The sequence below is a fragment of the Macrosteles quadrilineatus genome, unplaced genomic scaffold (genome assembly GCF_028750875.1).
Source record: "Macrosteles quadrilineatus isolate MER2022 unplaced genomic scaffold, UCM_ALF_1.0 Scaffold_1__1_contigs__length_201487025, whole genome shotgun sequence".
In the NCBI taxonomy this organism is placed as follows: Eukaryota; Metazoa; Arthropoda; class Insecta; order Hemiptera; family Cicadellidae; genus Macrosteles; species Macrosteles quadrilineatus.
This window is the reverse complement of record NW_026542594.1, coordinates 150,164,859-150,189,538: the sequence shown is the minus strand read 5'-3', so window position 1 is coordinate 150,189,538 and position 24,680 is coordinate 150,164,859. Positions and strand designations below refer to the sequence as shown.

The 24,680-nt window shown below is 32.0% G+C and overlaps 1 protein-coding gene across 2 annotated transcripts in view; it reads right to left on the bottom strand.

Moving 5' to 3' along the window:
• Window positions 1–227: 227 nt before the first annotated feature.
• The window catches only part of LOC128982999 (hemicentin-1-like), a 49,269-nt gene continuing 24,816 nt past the window's right edge, over window positions 228–24,680 (bottom strand). Inside the window, exons 6-15 of one of the 2 annotated variants that reach the window (XM_054402114.1) lie at window positions 19,898–20,049; window positions 15,702–15,846; window positions 15,280–15,410; window positions 14,554–14,713; window positions 12,873–13,181; window positions 6,682–6,996; window positions 5,774–5,980; window positions 4,741–4,829; window positions 4,036–4,131; window positions 228–918 (exon numbers count right to left, since the gene is read on the bottom strand). In XM_054402114.1, coding sequence (XP_054258089.1) covers window positions 841–918; window positions 4,036–4,131; window positions 4,741–4,829; window positions 5,774–5,980; window positions 6,682–6,996; window positions 12,873–13,181; window positions 14,554–14,713; window positions 15,280–15,410; window positions 15,702–15,846; window positions 19,898–20,049 — 1,682 coding nt within the window. In that variant the 3' untranslated portion in view covers window positions 228–840. Of the gene's footprint in view, window positions 919–4,005; window positions 4,132–4,740; window positions 4,830–5,773; window positions 5,981–6,681; window positions 6,997–12,872; window positions 13,182–14,553; window positions 14,714–15,279; window positions 15,411–15,701; window positions 15,847–19,897; window positions 20,050–24,680 lie in introns of both variants that reach the window. The other variant, XM_054402115.1, reaches the window with a different exon arrangement.

The following is a 24,680-nucleotide window of genomic DNA, read 5'->3' as shown; positions in this document are numbered from 1 at the left end:
ATAATGGTTTTTGTATTCTATCAAATATTTAGGATAACGTAATAAGATAAATTAGGATAGTAAGAAGACTAGGCTAAAAACAGATGTATATGTATTTCTATATTTACAATAATTTACATAATTTACAATTGACATAACATATATACCATAAATAGATTTAAAGTTTTATAGGATAGAATCAAAACTTATCTAATAATAAATTTATATAACAATTGATATTTCCTAAGTACAAATATATAAAACTCTATACACAGCCTTCAAAAGATAAGGTTAACCATGAAAAACGCATGCTTAAGCGTTTAAATTGTAAAATAATTACTTTACTGATGATAAATATAACTGTTTGAATAACAGAACAGGTTTAGATAAAGTAGTATTAGTTTAAATAGTTGACACATAATATTAAAAAACACAAACCACTACATATATAAAACTTCAATTATTTTAGTTCTCTAACTTAAACCGATTGAGCAATATCTCACAAATAAAATAATTAACACTGGTTGAAAATTAGGAACAAAATATAATTTATACTTCCAAAATGTTTATATTTTTATATATTTACCCCAAAAGACCTAAAGCCTAAATGTCTGTTGATCTGTTCATGTGAAGTTTACCATTTACCGTGACGTTTATCTCTGTATACGTCGATTCTCCCTAAATATGGTTTGCATTACGATAAAACATGAATAATATAAATATATTTCAAGTGCATCGTCCTAGATTAGTGCAGACTGATCAGAAGTATAATCCTCAGTGGAAATGTGGGTATACAGGGTGAGCCGCAACAAACTGACACTCACAAAATCCATCCCTGAACCCGCAAGGTGGTGATGGTTGTCAGAACCTCGTCACGGTCTGGGGAGGAACCAGCACGGTCTGACATCCGGACTCTAGTAGTGGGGGGAGCACAGCGACCTGCAATGACACAGGGATTGTTATGAGATGAGTTTAAAAATTATTTGATTGTTCTAGACATAAATCTAGTCTCATAAATAACGCCTCAGGAGTTGTTATAAGTAGTCTTGTTAATCTTCTTTTGTGGTTTTAGACGTTACGTTTACAATATAGTCTCTTGTATAGGGTAGCATGGCAACCTGCAATGCCACTGGAGTTGTTATAAAGACGCTCGTCAGGCTTCTTTGGTGGTTATAGACATGAATGTAGTGTCTTGTATAGGTTCAGCACGGAAACCTGAATTGACTGAGAAAGAAGTACTGTTAGGTTAGGAGCATATGGACCAGGCTCTGCGCATGAGTGAATAAGGCGAGCTGAATTGTCCAAGGAGGAATTACAAATAGTCCTAGGGATATTTGGTAAGATTACCGACATTGACATTGCCGATTAGATTGGCATAGAATAATGTAAAGTAAGATTTAGGAACTATTGGAGATGGCTCAAGGAATACACATTGTCTCAATTGAAGATATAACACGATAAACTGTGTTCATCCTATATCTGCTGTACATATTATGTACAGCAGATTTACATATTATGTAAAGCAGATTTAGGAATCTTTAAGTAAGGTGAGTATCCTGATACTAGTAGTAGTTTTGGTAGCAATGGAAACTGCTGTGCCGTTTCTGTTATTACACCATAATTCCGTTTAGTTTGATTTCAGCTACTTGCTGAAGGACGAAAATATATGTGACCACCACTATGTATGATTTCATTGGAAAACTCTAGATCAAAACGCTCAATATTTATGGAGTACTTACTGTAATGTAACACATCAAGAACCAAAAAATTATAGGCCTACATGGAATTATTATAACCAGTAATTTTATACATAAGTTAATAGAAAGTTATGCATATAATTATGTTTTGCTATATGCTTAAGTGGGATAATTTTTTGCAAGAGGCTCTTTTACATCTGATCTTTGACACTTGACGCCTGAGTTCTCTTGTTCCACGGCTAAAAATGTATCCTTAAACTCTGCAATGATCGTATGGAAACGCTTGTAACTCCTAACCAAAATTAATTTTTACATGTTAAACGTAACCGTCTTAAACAATCTGTTTAAGACCAAATTAAAACCACCATTGAGCTTAGTCAAACGTTCACTGAACAAAAAAAGCGTGTACAATTTTTTGCAGAAGCAGCAGTGAAGAAAAGTAAAAAAAGAGCACAAAAAGAGCAACATTTACAGTGCAAAGCAGTATTGTAACAGACAAAAGTATAAATTGTTTTGTTGGCGCAAGGTACACGTGTGATGTGTTGAAAACAACTTGTAATTAGGTGTACATACCTTTCTCATAAGTTTTTAGCCCTTAAAAACATTCTACATTTTTATTTGAATGCTAGGTATTGGCATGATTTAAATGGAATGATAATAAATTAGGATCTTGATTTATTTCTGCTACATCCTACTTCATTATCTTTCAAGACTGTCTAGACTTTTATAAAAAACAGTTGGTTTTCAACATGAGCAAATCTTAAATCTTGCTATCAATTTTTTTTACTTTGTAAAAAAAATTGTGGAGCTTAATTTGTTTTAGAACTAAAATTTTGTTTCCAAGGACCAACACCGGAAGTGAAAAACATTTAAAATAACAAAGCATATTGGGTTTACTTATACCAAGCTTTCACGAGTGTTTCTGTTCGAATCCCAAACGTTTCCACTTCTTATAAATGCTAAACCAATTGAATTCAAATTGTGATGCACCAATTGAATACGTGCATAAATGGCTATAGTCTATACTAGAGTTCTTGTATTGTGTCTGTAAGTGGGTGTATTAAGTCAAAAAATACCTGCCCCATGTCATGGAAATGTTCATGTAACAAAGCTTTACGTGTGCAACTGAATCAGCTATGCTAACCATGTCATTTGCGAAGAGGTGGGTCAGATCATATATACCTACTTTGTATGGTTGTCATTTCATTGAAAAGTATTAAAATATTAAATTAAAGTATCATTCCTACTAAGCAATATCTTTTACTGACATTTGTTTCAAAAACGTCAATGTGTAATAATCCTACTTATAAATATTATTTGCCAAAAAGTAGTCTTTGTTCGAATAAACATTTAAACTAGCGAGAAATAAACAACGTTTTCTCATAAAGGCGATCATCTTAGTACAAAGCACAATGAAAACATGATTTGAAAAATGATATAGCTCCCTTAGCATACTTTAATAGTTCAATAAATGTGGACATTTCAGTCATAAAATACCATGTTCAAACAGACCAGGGGTACCACAAAATAATAAATTGATTACTGTACGGCTTATTTAAAAGCTAAATAACACTGACATTGATTACCCTTCACTTACTATAATATAAATTGTTTAGGCTTACAGACTTGGTATTGTTTAATATCTGATTAAAACATTGATTTACACATGATGACTGATAAACACTGTACCGGGTGTCTAAAAGAAAGATAGGATCATAATTGAACTGGAATAAACACTCTATTATTAAAGATATAAATTTAACTTGAGTTAATTTTTTTCCCTCAACTTCCTTAGGTTAAATGGTTATATAACGGTTTCACCGCCTTAATCTCTTCATGTTAACCGTTATTTGCTAGAAGAAAGTCAATTCTGTGTTCCAGCTCCTACCCCAGATTGTGACGCATGTCATCATTTATTTTTCCAAAGTGTAAAAATAAATGCATCTATATTTGAGATCGGTGACTGATAGGCCTACACTAAATCTTTCACAAACCCCAGGAAAAATCATACAACAGATTTCGTCTCTATAAGCTTTTCAATCCACTGGGATTTGAACTACACCTCTATATTGTAATTGCGTGTTTTAAATTAAACGTGCTAACAACAATGAAACACATCATTACTGTTAAAGGGTACTAAACAACACTTAAAATGCCAGCTTTAAAATTAGCCATAGTTGACTTTTCTATGGCCCTTGGTAACAAGTATATCAGGATGTAAATGTAATCTATTTTTTGGGACACGGTGTATATAAGATATATCTATACAGTATATAAAGCACATCTAAAGATAGTGTTAAAATATAGCGTGTGCAGTGAGGCTACTAACCATGCAACAACACACAGAAACATGCTATACCGTGCTCTCCTTCCTCCGACACGGGTGCGGTAAGTCTACAACAGGAATAGTGGGTTGTAGCTTCGTATGGACGTAGTCTACTTCGCACTTGAGGTACTGTGAACACAGTTATCCGTTGAACACTTCTTAGCATTGCGTAGTTGATATAAGACATTCATAAAATGTGTTGAATGAGTTAATAAGAAACAGTGAAGGATACTCAAACAATTTAATAAACTCGATTTCAGCAAGAAAACCTTTAATCGTTCCTATTCAACGATGGAAATTTAGTTTCAAAAAAATAATATAAAAACTAAGTATTGGTTAGAGACTAACAAAGTGTTCCTGTAAACTTTGCCAACATCGTTGCGTTCGGGAAAGTTTCAAAAGCGATATTTCTTCCTTTAGAACGATATAGTGCTGCAGACTTTCAATCTTCTAATTATTACACTTTATTTTTAATTAAAACCTTGTTTCCTATCGTTTTTGAACTTTTCTCATAAATTAAAACCAAGGAAATAACAGGTCATTCTGAATTGAAGGTATAAAGATATTATTTTGTTTTATGTCAATGTTGTGGTAAGATAAACTCGTTATGAACTATGGCCTTGAAACGTGGTGAAAGTCATAAGCTACAAATACATTAAACCACACATTTAAGGAAGCATATTATTTTGATAAATAATCACAGCTGTATACTTTATGAAATATTATACATTAACTTACTTCATGTTTAGGATACTCTTCTTCGTCGTAGTCTACAGGATCGTGTAAGAAGTTGCTCTCGCTTGCCACAATGCATGTCTCCTGGTAATCTAAAAAAAATTGAATTTTTGTATAATACTTTTACATTTAATTTATTAATTTAAGAGTTATAAATATGCCGTAAAAATGTGGATTTGCAAACCCTTTTATGTATTAGGATATAACTAAGGTATCATCGGGAGCTTGAGAGGTTTTCAAATTGTATTTAACAATAGAGAAAGTTTTACTAAAAAGTAGAGAACAATAGAAACATTTTGTACAAACCAATGCAGTTCACGTTGCAACTTCATTCAAAAGGCAAACAAGTCTTGGTTTTTTAAAGAAATGGGATATTAAGAAGTCGATGGAACTATACATCTTAAAATCTTTAGCACTCTTGATATATAATGGACGTCTTAAAAGAATTTCCATTCTTTCTTTCATGCAAAAAGTAAACAAATAAGTCCAAATCAAAACATTATGTCACCTTTACCACACAACAAAAAAAGAAATTTTAAAGAGTTACAGTAATACTGGCATTTCTTTTTACTTAGTACACTATTAAGTTTTATGTTCGTTATTATTTTGGTACGACCCTTTTATTAAGAGGGTCAAAAGAACGACACTGAAAAAAATCCTATAACTGAGCAGGGGAAAGATTACAATGGTAGTGAACAATACTTAACTCTGAGTAAACATCGGCAACCAGACATATAGTATCGTATTAGTCAAGTAAATTACATTATGTAGCCTTAAAAAAATATTGATTTTTAGGTATCAGTTACTGAACCTGACATTAGTCACACTCACTTAATGAACTTGGTCAATCAAATACAAATCGGTCGAAAGTATTCATTTTTTTCACATATTTTAATATAATATAAATAAATTTTTTTCATATTTACAGCTAAATTTACATAGTTTGGTGTTAAAGTAAAGTATGAAATTGGGGTTTTTGTTACAAAACGTAAAAGAATTGGATGACTATGTATATTATCAAAGTATTATGAATTACCGTTACTGTGAGGAATGATGTCGGGGTTTTTCTCGATGCTGTCGTTGCTCTCGGAGGAATGTTTTGTGGAGTCCCCAGGTTTACTCTCCCTGCGACACTTGAGCCTGAGGGCTGTGAGCACAGCCAGGACCACCAGCACTACTGAGCCCGCTGCCCCTAGCACTATGGCTATCAGCGGAGACAGCTGCTGCAGCATTGATGTCGAAGCTGCTACCACATACAGAGAGCATACATACAGCAGTGAGGGATAGGTTGTTGTAAGGATAAAAATGTTTTAGTAAGTTCCCAAAACTTAGGAGGTTTTATGGGAAGGTCCCCACTACTTTATTGCTTAATGCATCTGTTGCAGCTGATTTACGTTTTGACCAGCCTCAAATTTAAGCTAGTATTGATCAAGTGAAGGGAATTGATTTCTTCCCCTAAAACCACCAAAAGTTTTTAAGTGAAGTATAGAAAGGTGCTTTTAAAATGCAATAAAAAGGTCTCCTTATTATTAAAGCAATATGCTCATAATATTTACTAGCAATATGAAACTAAAAATTATAGTTTGTGATTACAGTGTGTATGATGTTTATTTGATTACAAGCGAGGTTTATGGTTACTAAGTGTTTGTCAGGATTTGGTTGTTTAAAATAATTCTTTCTTTATAAGTAAATAATTCGATTTTATTTCAATTTAAACTAACTATTGATGATAGCTAGCCATATGATGAAAGATTTTACTAAATCTATCATCAAATGTCTAACAATATGATGTATAATATGTAAGTATGTGATAAAGGTCTTATTAGTTAACTGAACTTAGATCTTTCGGGTAACACTGAGAAAACAACCTTATTCTGTCTATACTGTCCTAAACGTTATGCAATTATAGTTTTTAGGCAAGGCTATAACCAGATGATGACTCACCTAAATGTAGGTGGAAACCCTCCAGACGACCCTCTGATCGCACAGTGTTTGCTGTCAGAACAGTGACGTCACTGCGGCCTTTAGCGTTGGCGGCGTACACGACGATGTGGAAGTTGAGGCCGGCACCCAGGCCTGCCACCTTGAACCACGGGGCCCGTGACGTCACGTTACTGACTAGAGCGTGGCTAGTGACGTCATACACCTCCATGACGAACACCTGAGGTAAACCGCCGTCAAAGCCTGCATCACACTCTACTTGCACTGTCTCTGCCGTCTGGTTCACCAGGGTGCAGTTACTCAGGCCGTCTGGCTTACCTGAGCAAGAGATAATACAATTCAATTACCATATACATAGAAAAAAACAACTCATCCCCAAAGAATCTCAAAATGTTGCCTATTCCATACTTTATCTAAATATCGTTCCATCCTGTATGTTGCAATTAGAGTTCTACTACGGCACTACAATTATTTTTCCTACAGTCATCCGACAAAGTGGGCTTCCTTGCACAGATTATAGTACAGAAAGCCATACTTTGGCACACAGTTTTTACTTTGGCGCACATCAGTATTCCATCCAAACAAACCAAAACAGCGTGCCTTTACTGTCCTCGTAATCAATGTACGCTTGAAAAGATGGCAACACTTTTACGACTACGATCAGCTGGTGCAGCGTTTCCTATTTCGTTCAATGTTGATTTAACCAAATCTAAAAACCTGTCGTATAGTGTTTGAAAGACTAATTATTTATATGATTTATAGTAACTGTATGAAAAGTATAATGTGTAACACAAGTGCTAACTGCCTTTGAACTCGAGATACATTCTACACTCGCCTACGGCTCGTACGTAAGCATTTCTTCCGTGTGCAGCAAAGTGCCTCTTTGCCCACTAGTTACACGAATAACCACAATTGTTTTACATAAATTGTTTTGTGTACTGTCATAAATCGTAATTTCTTTGATAATGCAATGCATTCACTTTAAATAATACCATTGTATACAATGCATGTCCAAAACAAATTTTACTTAACAATATTTGAATATTTTGTGTATAGTTAGGTTATGTTAGCTCAGATTGGAATGGATATTGGCAAATAACACAAAAACAGGTCTGGAAGAAGTCCTACAAAGAAGAATTTGATACTTCAATTGCAGTCCCGATTTGCTTTACTTTCAATACTAATGACGATAGTAACGAACGTACTTTTACCATTGTTATGGCATAAGTGTTTACACGTTATTTTAAACGTATGAGCACTATTACATGCTCGTAAGACGCGCTGTCTAGAAGTCCATGTTTTTAACACATTTTATATTAGTAACGAGTAAATTTTAGATACCGCAAATAGTCTAACACACTTTATCACTTATAAGAGATTTTTCGTTACTTAAAAAATCCTGAGTACTTAAAATTGTATATTTAAAATAGATATATTTTTAGAAAAAGGACACATCATGTCACACATCAAATAACACAATCAGTATTTAAAAACATTAATTAATTAGATTTGAAGCACTATCTCATATATAGGTGTTCTCCGTCTAGAACCTATTATATTAAGACAACCGATTATTTTCTGTGGGATATCGGTATGTTAATTCACAAGATATCGCATATGACTTACGTATACTCTGAGCAACTTGGGAGTCAGTATCTGTTGTGCTAATGCCGGAACGCCTGAAGCTGTTAGAAATTGTGTTCAATACTGAGCTTCAAGACTGCGCTTCCTATGAGCACGAAATGCCCCATATAATGCATTGCCATGGTTAAAGATATTTTTCATTTACCCCTACGTAAAAATCATACCATTCTAAGTAGTAGACACTTTCTTGAATGTTTTAATTTCGAATAGTCAAGCCGTCTTTTAATAATAAACAAGATATATAAATTACAGTGATCATTTGGCAAAAACTTTTGTAGAAGTTATCTATAGCCTACTATTGTAAAATTGAGGTGGTTTCTGTCTGTCTGTCTGTCTGGGCAGCTGTCAGGACTAAAATACTAAACCGATAAAGCCAAAATTAAGCACAAAGATGGTCCACATATTTAGGAATGTCATAGGCCCATTCCCTTCCCTGAGTTCCTCTTGGGATACGCTCCTTGGATGTCCAAAGTTTTGAGGTGAGGTTTTCAAAAGTAAATATTTAATCTCCATGGAAGCATGAGAAATTTCACAATGCTTACCTTTGCGTTGACAAGTTAAACAAGCAGATCTGCCAAATTGCTTATTCAGCATTTATTTCAGACAGCTGATCGAAATAAATTAAATATCATATTTTACACAGCTATGTGACAGATTTATTTATTATTCTTTTTTGTCATTAGCTATTTATTCTAAAGCTATGTGGTTGATTATGGAAATAAAATACCATAAACAAATTAATTATATCATTGATTAAGGATAAAAACGATTCAATAACTGTTGCGTTATCAGCCCAGGACCAGCTTTCGATTTGTTAAAGTGTTAAATAATGAAATTAATATTATTGATATATTTTCATGAAAACAATAGGGCAATCAATGACAATGTGGGTTATACTTTTTGTATAAATTTAGTGGTATTTGTTTATAAATTCAAACTACTGAACAAGTGTTTGGATTAGGCGGTACTCATCTTCCCGTTGCGAAACACGGGTACAGCAGCTAGTAAAGCTATAAAATTGAGTGCTCTCTCAAAATTACTTTTGTTTGGGATGAAAACTACTACAACTAAACGAATGGTCTAGCAATGCGTTCCCTAACTGTCACACAAACTCACTGATTTATACTCGACTGCATTGGGGCAAACTATATTTTTCCGCTGCTATACGTATTGTATAACGATTGAATACACGTGTATAGATATGTTTATACAACTTTGATTGTACTCTATTTGAGTAAACCTTATTGAAACTTATGCAAAGGGCGTTTTAAAAAGGTTAAATTAACCATAAATGACAATGAAAGTTATGTTATAAGCATCCTATATACAGGAAAGGACTGATACTAACCATTTTAGGACCAAGGACTAACACATTTTCGAGTTAGTTGGTGTTTCGTAATGATTTACGATAAAAAATGAAATATATTTATATATTTTTTTTTATATAACATTTTTTGCAATCCTTCTACTTTTCACAGAAAATAAAACCTGAGAACCCCTTCTTACGGTAAAATGAAGTCAACAAATTTATGATTGACAGACCTATGAGTGTGACACTATATCACGGGACTTGAAACCTAAGGGTTGAGTGACGGGTATTAAACTCATTACTGTTTAAAATTGTTAACAAGCTAATGATATCCAACTAACAATACCAAGGTCAAATAGCATCGTGAACCATTAAATAAAACCAGTTTAACTAGTATTAACACCAATCATCTTAAATGAGTGCGTGAGATTTCACTAAAGCGCTTACAAATCATGCTACGAATTTTTAAGGCTTTCAAGTTGATAATGGATACATTTAGGGTGGACCGTGTTAAATTAAACTAACCGATAGATTCACTCGTTGACACAGCCAAGTCCTGCGATAGGTATTTCAATCGATAGTATTTATGTGTATGTCTTCCTCTTCAATAAGCAGTATTTACGTTTAAAATTACTATCGCAGCTTAGAAACTCTATTTCAGGTATTTCCTAGTCCTGAAGGGAAATTTTTCAACTGGAATTCCGCCAAAATACGTGACCCTGTTTGTTATTTTGGTAATGCTTTAAGGGTAAATAAATAAATATTTCTGTATATATCATTCCCGCTCTGTAACTTGTGTATTGTCTTTTATTAAGAGACTAGTAATTTCGTGAGAGATTTCTAAAATGGTAACAAAACAATAAGTGTATTCAACCTAATATTAACAAAATTGTATGTAAAGAAATATGTTTACCTTCGTTTTGCCAATTTCCCATACAGAGAATAAGCTTAATAGCTTATACAGTAATCCGTAGCTCTCATAAGTGAGACCTGAACCCGGAAAAAAATTTAAACTTAAAATTCCCATGTTAGTCTTGTGAATAAAATGAAAACTGATATAGTTTACTTGTTTATGGATATATGTTAATCAAATTTAGCAAATGTAATTATTTCATAATATATTATAAACTTTTGGTCAAAAAACAGTTTTTACCTTCCCCGTAGCAGCAATCCTAAGCAATCAATAAATCTAATGTTATTTAAATTTGGAATAAATATGTCCTATTTCTGGAAATATTTAACTAAAAATGTAATCAAACAAGTTGAAATTCGCTTAGTCTGCAGGTTTGCTGTGGTGGCGGTATTCTTAATAGTCAATAGTAATATCCACAATAACAAGCAATACAATAAATTACGCGGATTTAAATCTGTTGACAAAGCGTATAAAATTAACAAAATTAATAATTAATATGGTTGGTATAACTAATAAAACTAATATATAAATAATATGTAACATTGAAGGAACAATATAAAAGCCATAAACCAAGAGCCATGAATTCATTATTTCTCTGGCTGCCAACTGCTTAAAATATTGTGGCCATTACTTTTTGACCCCCTTTTACAATGCAACTTTTTGGATAATAAGCATATTTTATGTGCTGTAAAAGGGTGGTGACAGAAGATAAATATTTTTTAGAAGGGATATAAATCTTAAACAATGGATTATAACTTTTATAACATTGGAAAATGTATAATCATCCAAAATGTAGTTTATAGTAGTAAAAGATACCTTAGTGCCTTAGTAAAGCGAACCACTAGGACAGAAAAACAATCAACTCAGCTTATTTTAGCCAGTTTTTAAATCATCTGCATGTTTAATAGACTATCTATTTGGAGATTTTATTACAGTTCATATTTGGGATGGTAAGTTCGTTTGCAGTAATCTACTTTTATGATTATGTAACAAATTTGAAAAACAAAATATATAACTTTTTTAAATAAAATTGTAAAAATTGTTATTTTCATATTATATTTTTTTACAAGTAAGTTTTATGTAGTATAATGCTACATAGCATAATGTTATATATTATAATGTCATATATTATAATGTTATATAGTATAAGGTAACATATTATGTTACAAAATTAATATTTTTATATTATATAACTATATAACGTAAGTTCACAGTGCACATTAAGACAAAGAAGAAGGAAGGATGAGGGGGTATGAGAGGGTTTTTAATCTTGAAAACCCATTTCTATCGTAGGTAAATGTTTAAAAAAAAATGCGAGCATGGCAAAGAAAACTGCTAACACATTTTCACCTTCGTAAAATTTTCAGATGACATACTATTAAAACCCCATTCAAGGTTATCATTTTACTATCCTTCAGGGTTTATAAAATAAAGTTTTGACAAAAAATAATCTTTTAACAGTATTAAGTTTGAGTAAAACGTATAAAATAACAAAAACTAGGCAGGTTTTTATTGATATAAAAAAATATGTAAAGCTATTTATGAAAATTTGATACTGTATATTCATTTATAAATTATTCACTGCATTTAGTTAATAAAAAAATCGTTAATAGGGATGCAAGACTCCAATCAGAGTCGTTTGTAATGATTTAAATATAATAGACAATATTAAGTAAACAAAATATTCAAAGGATACTTTCTTTGATAATATCAAGTATTGTTTGTTCGGATGTGTGTTAAGTAATCTTGGATCATTCTTTGTGAGTAAATATATTTATAGGCTATACTAAGAATGGCCATATTGCTTGTTTAAAATAGATAAATAGTGTACGATGGAAGACTAGATTAGACTCTTCCCCTATTATAGGATCTGAGAGTATACAAACTTTTAATAAATGACAAATTAATTAACTTGATTGCAAACATTGCTAGGTTTTTGACAAGTAAGCTTAATTAAATGAACATAAAAACCCATGTCTGTATAAACATGTTTTTAAGAATGGTATCGCAGATTTTTTTTGAAAAACTAATTGAGAATTATACGTCTAAATATCTTTTTGGTCACAGTTCCAAGGTATATTTTTTGGTACAAATTGATATTTTAGGATGTTTAAAAATTTAATTGATCAGACGATTTAATTGGTATGATTACCATTTTGTCTCAATTAGTCAATTCTAGTTTCCGAATCATTCTGAATTCCTCAGTATTTTCTGTATTTTTTATTTACTAAAATACCGCGGCCGTTAATCTTGCGTTTCATTTAAAACAAAAAAAAAACAATAAATTAAAATGGAAAGCAACTCTAAAATAAGGTAAGAGTCTTTTACCAGCAGGTATGACGTGAATTACACAGGCAGTCCTTTGTTCGCCAACGCTGTTGGAAGCCAGACACAGCAGAGAGCCGTAGTCAGCTTCTGTGAAGGGTTTGTAGACCAACACGCTGCGAGCCGCCTCCACAGTGTAGCGGTCTCTAGGCACCTCGCCCGCCCCCGCAGCTGTGCCGCCCCCAGTGGTGTTGAACAGCCAACGGTAGCTGGCAGCTGGTGGTGTCGTATCCACCTCACAGAGGATGCGGGCGTCCTCGTACCTAGCCACCTCCACCACCGCAGGCACGGCCCACTTGCAGACAGGAGCGACTGTTCAGAATATATGGACATTTGTTAATAATGTTTCTTCATTAAAATTATAATTATAAAGCAGCATCTACAAAAGAGTTTTACCCCGTTTTCATCCGTCCTATTATTTATACTATTTTAAAGCTTATGATCTAGCAGAATGAAGTATATTTAAAAAGGCAATTGACTTCAAGCCTTCGCCCCCCAGAAAACTGATTAACTATAAATTTGTAGTTATATTCATCAAAAAACTACTGTCTAAAACAAACATAATTGTTAAAAAGGTAAAAGAGCATAAAATTATTTGTGTGGTCTGGAAAATTTTTCATCTCTATTAAAATGCACAACTTGTGCACGCCCCCCATTGTTTTTTAATAGTCTAAGAGAGTAATTTGAGCAATAAAAATTGCTACACAAAACCCTTATAATTAAACCACATGTGTGCTGTCAACGTCACAGGCAAGTGTAAACTATCGGAAAATAAAACTCAGGTGAAATAAATTAAATTCATTTTTTGATGTTTCTAAAACATGTGTTGCTAGTATTTTAGGTAGTTTACCATACAGGCTTTAAGAATACATATTTTCATGTTTATTTTTATACGTCTACATAACAAAACTAACTACTACTGATTAATTACTAACCACTGACCAATTACTCAATTAGTCCAATATAATAAATATGAAGTTTGCCAAAAATATGAATTCATGTTTTATACGCAGTAAAAGTTAGCCAGAAAGTAATACCTAAAGAAATTGATTACACAACGCGAAGAATTAAGCCAAATTTGATTTGATTGTCACATCAAAATAATGTAACACTAAATATGCCATCTAATTTAGGTTTTGATGTAGGTTTGTTGGTTGGAAAAAATGTTACTGAGTTAACTACCACGACGTGTTGTGTTCTTGTACCAGAACACCTATGCAATGATTGAATGAATAATAATAATGGACGTCTAAGTGTAAAACGTGACACATCTTTTATTAATTCCTAACTCAAGCCACTATATGCAATTAGTATGCAGGTTTACAGCAATAGGAGTGCGCTTATATTGTTAAAAAAAATATCACTTGCTAAATATATTGCTTGATTGGCATCACTTCAATACAAATCCGTTAATCTAGGAATACTAGGTTCTTCGTGTTACTAAAATGTTAAAATCACTAAAATGTCAATCCAAAAAAACTTTACAGCCCTCTCCCCCCTTATACAAACCTATTAAACCTATTTATTACGGAATATTTCATAAAGTATTTTGAACTACGAGTGTACTTTAGTTCAATACAGTGGACAGCTCTTTTGTATGGAACGGCTGATCTAAATGTTTCTTTGACATTATTTATTTACTGTTAGTTTCTCATTTACGTAATTTTAAGCCGTGCCCACTCACAGTTGATCTGCAGGTCGACCACGTTGCTGGTGCCGTCGCCCTCCTGGTTGCTGGCGATGCACGTGTATTTCCCAGAGCGAGCTCTACTAACGTCCTGCAGGACAAGGCTCTGGTTGCTCACCATAATCCCCTCCACTGGACGGTTTTTCATCAGTTCTCCCTGTACATTGGAATAACAAAAGTCATTACAGTGCTGCCTATTTATTTATACTGCTCAACTATAGCTTTATGTGTATCAAACACTAATTATATTAACATGACCTAAAAATATTTTGTAGTTTGGTTATTGTTCTTGATGTTGTTGTTTATTAACTACTGATGCGCAATGGCATAATTTAGGCATCTTCAAAGTATTTACAATAGACTACTAAAAATTAAATATCATTGTTGTTGGGATTGTAGTTTAAAATCTTATTCACTTATCTATAGATTTTAAAACTACAATCTTAACAATTACTTAGCTCTTAAAACTCGAGTTTTGTTGTTACCTCTCAAATTCAAATTACAAAAGTGATATCGAACTTAATCTTCCTCTGGTAGCCTATTTTACAAAGCAACGAATGTTAAATAAATATACTCAGAACATACAATAAGCTAAAGATTATCCTTGAAGCAAAAAAGTGGACATTGAAAACGTTAAAGTTTACTTCCTTCCAATCGAAAATATTTGCTGTTATAAAATCGAAAATACATAAATTATAATAAGCCTTGCCTTTGTTTACTTACATTGTGCTGCCAACTGACTCTGTATATCCAGGGGTTAGATTTGACGTTACATTCAAAAAATACATCCATGCCTTCAGTGATTGCACTAACATTAATGTTGCTGCTCAGTTCTAGGGTCACCACTGGTACATCTGAAAACATGTGGATTTTATTTGTATAACATATAAAAAATGCATACCTACAGTACCCTAGGTAAAAAACACAGTGTAGTTTTTGTCTCAAATAACTCCTTTCCTAAAATAGAATCACAGAGAAAATTTAATGTAGGATTGACTTTGTGGAAAATAATGAAGTGAAATGTATTTTACAGTAGATGTTGTATACATTAGATGCAAATTATCAATAAATATGATTACAACCTTACACTAATTTGCTGGTTTCTTAATACGAGAAATCTCGTATTTCTAGTGAATTTTACTTACGGTAGACGATCAGTTTCCAACCATCTTCCAGTGCACTTTCCGGAATCAGGGGCGTCTCAGCCCTACAACTGAGGAATTTTCCAGAGTCCTCCATAGTCGGTATGAACTTCAGAGTGCTTATCGTCACGTTGCCTTCACTGGTCGTCTGCAATATACACATAGGGCTGTATACATATAAACTACCTACTATATATGTTTAAAGTTTTGACCTAAGCACTGAATTACTTGTTTATAAAACCAAGACAACTTAAATTTAAATACTATTTCACATTAATAATAAGATCCATAGTTTAAACATTCTTGATATTAATTAAAAACATACCTAATCCTAAATACCTAACTTATTACCATTTTGAGCCAACTGTAAATTTAAAAAAGGTAATTATTTTAACCAATGGGAAAATGTTCTTGAGTCAACAATCGACATTTCGAAAGGGTTGTACTATTATAATTTGCACTATGAATTAACTCAATAACTAGGTTAGTAAACAAATGCATGCAACCATGTATTTGTTGTCAAATTTAATACATAATATAGAAATATTCTAGTTTCAATTTTAATAAAAACATTAATACTGATTTTATGTATTAGTGCTTTTAGTGTTAAAAAATCAACATAAAACTATCTTTAAAGTAAAGGGATAGTTTATGGTGAAGATTTATAAGCTTACGTTACCTTATGTGTTCAAAATTATATTTTTGTTGTTCTCTTGAAAGTAATACGAGCTTATTTGCTTAAATATAACAGGTGTAAGCAGGAAAGTTGATATGTTTACACTTATGTTAATTATTTTTTTATAAAATGTTTAGGAAGAAAGCTTAGGGTAATGGTGATAAAATTTTGAATGAATGAGACAGTCTTATACAACTACATAGCCTAGATATCTGCATATACGTTTTTAATTGTATAAAAATCTCAAAAAATACAATCGTAATAATGATGAGTGGTTTATGCTAAAAATAAATATAGTTGTAGGCCAATATTGGTGTATATAGATGGTTATTGAACCATACTCAAAAGCAGAGTTGATATACAATCACTATCAAGGTAGGTGTCATTGGAGCACCACAGTATGGACGTGATTGTATGGATTGTATAGAGTAGAGAAGAGAGGACAATGGCGAGAGCGTATATCACTCTCCATCACCAACAGCACTAGCCACTCCAGTGGCCGGGCAAATTGTTTTATCGCTTGAAATTAATGAAATAATAACTCTAGTGATGAAATGTATGTAGTAATGAAGTGATCATTGAGTGTCGTAATAAATATTTATTTAAGTAAACATTTTGTGAATGTAGCTTCTATTGTATTTATATGGCATTAAGTTTAGTTTGTATTTCACCAGCAGTCTAGTAATTGTAGTTTAGTTTGTTGCAGCTAAAATCCTCGTTACTGTGAAAATCTGGCTTAAAACGTATTAATATCAGACAATTGTGTTTCAATCAATGTTTACAAATTTGTATTTTTATTAAAACTCTGTTATTTCATTTACGTAGACCACCCCTATAAAACTTACTTTAGTTTTGATATACTTTTCCTAACCCTATAACTGGTTAGGCTAACATTTCTTACATAATATGAATTATAGATTGTAATGATATATTTTTAAAGCACTTTAAAATTTGAATGCACAAGTGTTTGTAGTCGTGACATCAGGTTATCAGTTACCTAACAGTTAACAGTTACCTATTGTTACTGTTATTATTGGATGTTACCACTGTTAAGGTTTGCATAGTTTATTTCGTGTTTCGTTGCTGCATTGATCTCTAGTCATGATTAGATTTAGTTTTCCTGACACTGATGTTGCTTTTGAAATGTTAAATAGGTGTGGATTCAAGTTTTCTGTTAATACGCTTGTTGTTAAAACACGGTCATTATGTATCCACATTGTATTGGCAATCTTGCCATTGGAATAAATAAATAAACCTTCGGAAATCGTTATGGAATAAAGCATATGACGTGATGTAAGAATTATATTTGTTTTCCACTTTACATGAAGGTATAAATTAGCATCTTGAACCTAAGTACGAGACAGATCGTGATATCCTCAGCATACACTAACGTATGAGGGGTTCTGGACCGCTTTCCCTTAAAAACTTTAAGTTTATTTCCAAAATAAATGCCAATGGTATACAAATCTGCTGCAATTATAATTTCTTAAAAGCAATGAAAATCGCGGAAAAATAAATTTCCCTTTCAATTCGAGATCTAGAATGACCTAGACATTGTTTATAGTCTTAAACGTCAGTGTAAAACCTTTATGGTTTTTTGTCTAACCTTAATATCCTAGGATGCTGGGTTCTAGGTAGGGACTGTTTTACACATATTTTTGTAATCAACCTTAAACTTAGGTCTACAATGGAAACTCCATGTACAGTATCGAAACTTAAATTCATTAATTATAATACAAAACTGATAGTAAAAAAAAGAAAAGGGTTCACAATAAATTGTACAAACAGTGGGAAATGAATTTACTTTAAAATCTTTAGGCTAGGCCTATTACAATGGTTGTTATGTTTTTGCACTTTAAATTTTACCTGTTGTTGTTATCTATGCGCCATATTATTATGTCTTTTGCATCTTATGCCTGCTTCTCATTTTCATTCTTATTTATTGCACTATTTTAGTAGCCTGTACCTAATTTTTGCTATGTTTTTTGTTTGTCTTACACTTGAATTGTTTCAGCCTATTAATGTATTTTTGTATGTCTTTATACTAGTTATGTCTTTTACATTTCATGTCTGCTTTCTAATTTATTCTTATTATTGCTCATATTTATTACCAATTATGCTATGTTTATAAAGTGATTAATCCTATTTAATGTATATTCCAATGTAAAAATGGTGTTACCGTTGAGAGAGAATAAATAAATAAATGGTTTTAATTTAGGTTCAAGTGTTATAGCTTACTGCAAGGATCTTTATCTCAGGTGGGGTGATCGAGCGGCATTTGAATTTAATCTTGTGATATAAGCCTAATTAAATTTTGTTTTAAAATATAAAGTATGTTCGAATTATATATTGGTTGAATTAATAATAGTTCTGAATAAGTTAAGCTTCTATTAGTTCTTGACTTTGAATTTGAGTACAAATGTCCAAAGGTTAGGCCTAAAAAAAAATTTTAATGGCTTCCAAAGGGAAAAATGTCTATTGGAGTGATCTCACCAAAATTGATGTCTTATTTGCAGCAAAATTCTTGATGTTATAAATGATTAATGTTCGTAACAAGGATGGGTCTTCTTTCAACAAATTCCACTAATTTTGTCCTAAAAATGTACTTTTTTTATAAAATTTTTATATTAAATATGTAGTATCCAATTTACATCTTCATACTATCTTGGCTCTATTGGAAGTGATGAAGGTCTGATGCATTGTTGCACTCACATATGTCAATGCTGACTTAATCACATAAAATTGTAGGCCACTGTTTACACATATATATTATAACAAATTTCATTTGCTATAGGGCTATATTATAATTTTGAAAAGTTATTTAAATAAAATTATATTGAATTTGAAGCAATTTTGTTACAAAAATTATAGGCTATTATATATTTACATGAAATTATGTTATTTGAAAATGTCTATATTATATTGTATTAAATTGATTACCTATTGGTCTGCATGGACAATTAATTACTATATATGGTTTGAAAAGGGATTGACATTTAGATAAAATGAAAAACATATGGTGGAAATTAAATTATTCTATTAAAAAAATAGTTGTGAAAATATTGAATTGTTACATACTTCAGGCTAGTCTTAGACGGTCGCGGCATTATCACAAATATGATATCCCATCTTTAGGTGATAGGCGGGATATGAACTCATGGCCTCGGGCTCCGATGCCCAGTGCTCTATCACTAGACCAGTCCACTCCCCAAAACAATTATAGCATCAATTATTATTATGAATATATCAGTAAGTTCACTTTGAAAGCTAACTAAATCCATCGCAAGGATTGTTTTTAAAAATAACCCCCTTCAAATAAGTTATATCAAACTTATTATTTCAAACCATAGTCTTTAATTTTAGAATCGTCAATTTTATGTATATACCGTGATAGCAACTACCTTACAATTTACAGCAAACTATACCCTAGGCTACATTTTTCGACCATGTGTATATCAAGACACGAGGTCAACATGTGTTTTATTGATGTTAGTTTGTACTAGAATGCTTCTACAGCCCTCACCTTCTCCCTAGTGTTACGGAGAGCGACGCTGCCCTTCCACCAGCTGATCACAGGGGGAGGTCTAGAGCCTACAGCACGGCATGATATCTCGTAGCTCTGATTGGCTGACATAGCTACGTTCTCCCCCTCCAGCTGTACGCTGATTGGTCGCACTGAAAACAGACCACCAGAAAGATAGATTTCGTATACAGCCTTCTACACCCTTTTATATTGAAGGTTATGTATGGCCATGAATCTGGATTAAGGAAATACTTGATATACACAATGAAATGATATACAAAGTTGTATAAAATTGAATTGTAGTTGTAATCTAACTCAATTGTTAATTGTTACGGCAAGATAATTGTTTTTCAAATAGCCTGCATCGGTCGTAATTATTGTATAGGCCCTACTCTTTCGTTAATTGAATATTGACTGTGGAAATGGACGACAGACCTAAATGCAGGGTGGGTACTTCAGTATTAAACGGAGGCCACATTTTGTCAGCGCGCTGCTTCGGTTATGTTAGGTTGGGTTATCATAATAGAAAGTATCGTTCGATTCATAACGAAGCGAGGAAAGTCCTACACACATAATATTTACGATAACCCAACCTAACATAACCGCCGCAGCGCGCTGACAAAATGTGGCCTCCTTTTAATACTGAAGTACCGCAGGGTGTTTTAAATATAATGCCATTATTTTAAATATCCGTAATTTTTCCTAATGGATTGTGAACAAATATAAACTTTTATTCAAATTCAAATGATTTTATTGGGCCAAAAATTATTATACATTATAGAAACGATAATGCACAATTAAACAATTCCCATGTAATAGGAGACACAATTAATAAAGTAATCTAAAGATGAGTGTATATCTAAGATAAATGTTTTGTTTACTCCTATTATCCTGAATAATAGGCCTATAAAATTTGTTTAATTGTTTTAGGTGTATGTGGCTATCCAACTAGAAAAGTGAACCGTACTCAAGATTTTAGTTGCTTATTCTAGAGCTCGTGCAGGTCACAATGCTAGTTCGATAGCCTTAGGTAAGTCAAAACTATAGTAATGCACATAAATCGTTTAGTAAAACTGCTGATAAATAAATTACACCATTCGCATCTGCTTTCAAAAACGGTTTTGACGAGACAAAATAAAATTGTAATTTAATCATATAGAACATATAACGAAGTTTTTAAGTGTTGTTAGTTATGCAGCGTTATGAGTGTTCAAACGAAACCATTTTCCATTTTTAGCAAAAATAATAATAAATTATAAATAATTATACATTTTAATTAAAACGTCAACGAATATTTGCACTTAAACTGTTACCTAGGAGGACGGTAAATACACAAAGGATGACAAGCGGGGATCAATTTTGATTGGACACTCCAATCAACATCAACGATGATGATTCGTCAATTATATCTAAGGATAATTCGAGTGTGCAATCAAAATCGGTTCCCGCCTATCATCCTTTATATGTATTTATTGCCTTGTGAGTCTACAGTATAAGTCTAATCATATGTTACATTTGTTACATTGTTGTTATTGCCTTGTGAGTCTACAGTATAAGTCTAAACATATGTGACATTTGTTAACAGATATAATTATTTTGGATAATAATACCTCTAAATTCAATAACACGTACAATGCTAATCGGCAAGTTGTTAAATGCCGATCAAAAAGCTATTTATTTATAAGTTACTAACAATCAAAAGAAACGCATTATACACAACATATAATATTTTTGTCATTAATAAACCCTAAATTTACCTTAATTGCAAATTGTATCTATCTTTATCAAGCAAAAGTTTATTTATTTATTCATTCATCGGCAGTCAGCACCATGTACAGGGTGAAAGCACATAAACAGTAATACATTCACATTTACAAGATCAAGGATGCATATTTTTTTTTATAATTAGTAAATTGGAGTACAAATAAGCATACTCGTATGTTAAGATTGTCTAAGAATATGAAGCATTTAAATAACAACATAAATTACAAAAACTGAACAAATTGTTTTTATTGTTACATTAATTATTTGTTATATTTTAAAGCTAAAAACAAAATGCGTATATTAATATTCCATTGGACAAACCAAACGGTTTACCTACTTGGTCGACAACAATGCAATTTAATTCCACGGATATAAATGTCCTCGCTGAGAGATTAAATCTAAATCGATGTAAAATGCATTTGGATTACTCTGTACGAAGATTAGATTGATTTTAAAGTGACAGCAGTGTAAACCGAGGGGATTGCCGTTTCAATATGAAGAGTGACGTTTAAATGCACGATCAGACTCGTGTAATTTAAAACCTAATCCTACTTACTTAGTAAACAAATTGTTTAGTAAAGTGTTGGTTGAAAGAGCCTTTTATATATTAACTTATCAAGCAAAACACCTATGACTTTCTAAAACCTATAATTATCTTAGAATATGTGCCCTTGTGCATTCAAATGCATTTTTTAAAACTGAAACTTGACAATCTCTTAATTTGTTCTTCAGGAACATGCACAATTTTATATTGGGATTCTACTGTAACAGTTTGTGAAATAATAGTTTAAGAAAACTTTCTATTTTGGGCAGATAGCTTTTCAAAAACTTCAAGTGACCACCATGAAAATATACTATCCATTTGTTAAGTCGTGGAAACTGTTTATTAAATTGCAAAATTATGAAATTTCTATAATCCTTTTAATATTTTGATTATTAACTCTATTTTTTATGTAATAGGTATTTGTGTATCTCATCCTAGCTCTGCGCCAAATTTTCCCATTCACCACAACTAATGAATACATTTTATAAATAAATGCAGTTAAATGTTTTATATGTTAAATTTTACTCATTAATTGATTACCAAAATTTCACTAAGTAACTCTTTAAAAGATTTTATAGGGGTAATAATAGATAGTTAATAGTAGATAGTGGATAGTAGATAGTAGATAGTAGATAGTAGATAGTAGATAGTAGATAGTAGATAGTAGATAGTAGATAGTAGATAGTAGATAGTAGATAGTAGATAGTAGATAGTAGATAGTAGATAGTAGATAGTAGATAGTCGATAGTAGATAGTAGATACTAGATAGTAGATAGTAGATAGTAGATAGTATATAGTAGATAGTAGATAGTAGATAGTAGATAGTAGATAGTAGATAGTAGATAGTAGATAGTAGATAGTAGATAGTAGATAGTAGTTAGAATAATAGAGATACGATTGAAAGGTATAACCACCCAACAAAAAAACAGATAATGGATTTGCTCATAAATACAAATATGGTTTCACTAGTACTTAGAGTTCGAAACAATTTAAATAAATAAGAACAGCCTAGGTTTATATTTAAAGAAATAACAATTTTTATAGCGCCTTAAAAATTCATTAAATTGCTTAGTTTAAAACTCTACTGAAATAAGTTGCAGCGCTTGTTGCCACAAAAGATATATTTTTACTGTGAGTACACGAGTGAACAACAATGTTTTCAGCAACCTTGTCTTGGCCAATCCATCGTCTAAGACAGCAAACTAAACCGTGGGAAGCAATGCATTGAGAATCCAGCTGTCGAGTAGAGTCTTAACACTTAAGTGAAAAGCAGACAATATTGAGTCGTACATCTCAATCTCCGTGAGATGTATTCTATGTATTATCACTAAGTATTTTAAGACGGTTACTATTTTTCGTTTGTCTGTTTGTATTGTCAATCTTACACATGATGGCACATGATCAAATGGAATAAATTTTAACAATATTTAATATAATAAAATTTAATTTACTTTGCTTGATAGGTAATGTATTCTTCATACTGTAAGAGAAATTTCGGACTTCAAAGATCATTAGGTCATGACGAATTAGGATATATATTAAGGTATTAATATTAAGATACCTCGGGTAGGTCTATCTCGTATATTTAACTAAACCAGTGGCTGATCATATCGAGAGCAGCAGTAGCACTATACAGTATAGAACATAGCTATGGATATTGTTTCCCGATTCATGTAAACAGAAAAAGGTTTGGAAACATAGTTTCGCTAGGGAAGTTAAGAATATCTTACTGACTTAATGTGATTTAATATTGACTAAACATAGTATTTTTTTCAACAAAATAAATTTAACTTGCTTTAGCTTTTGACAACTTTTTATCTACGGTTTGGGAATTATTATAATTCTGTTTATTTGAAATGAAATATAAATAAACATTTGGAAATATAGCCTCTGGATCGTTATTGAACATGATTAAATCTAAGGCTTAACTTACTATCCAATTTTATTATAGTGGAGACCTAGGTTTCTAGTTCGAAACGTTATCGTCAGTCCTTTGTCTCATAGGCTTGTTAAACTTTTTGTTTGCCATCTCTTACTTGAGACATTGTCGATATAGTATCGATATCCCAACCTCGGAGGTTATGTTTGATAAAGATCATGGCCATGCATCTACGTTGTTTTAATATATGTCTTTGTAAATATTTATATGTGTTCAATGTTTGTACAAATTATACTATATCGACAATGTCTCAAGTAAGAGATGGCAAACAAAAAGTTTAGCAAGCCTATGAGACAAAGGACTGACGATAACGTTTCGACGTAGAAACCTAGGTCTCCACTATAATAAAATTGGATCGTAAGGTAAGCCTTAGATTTAATCATAAATAAACATGTATTATCTTGATATTACATTTTTAATATACATTTTTTACGTAGTTTACTTTTACAGTTACATGTTTAAGTTGTTCCTCTTCTTATGTTTTGTCTTTAAATTATTGTACGTTCTAAAAGGAGGATTACTTAACAACACCTACT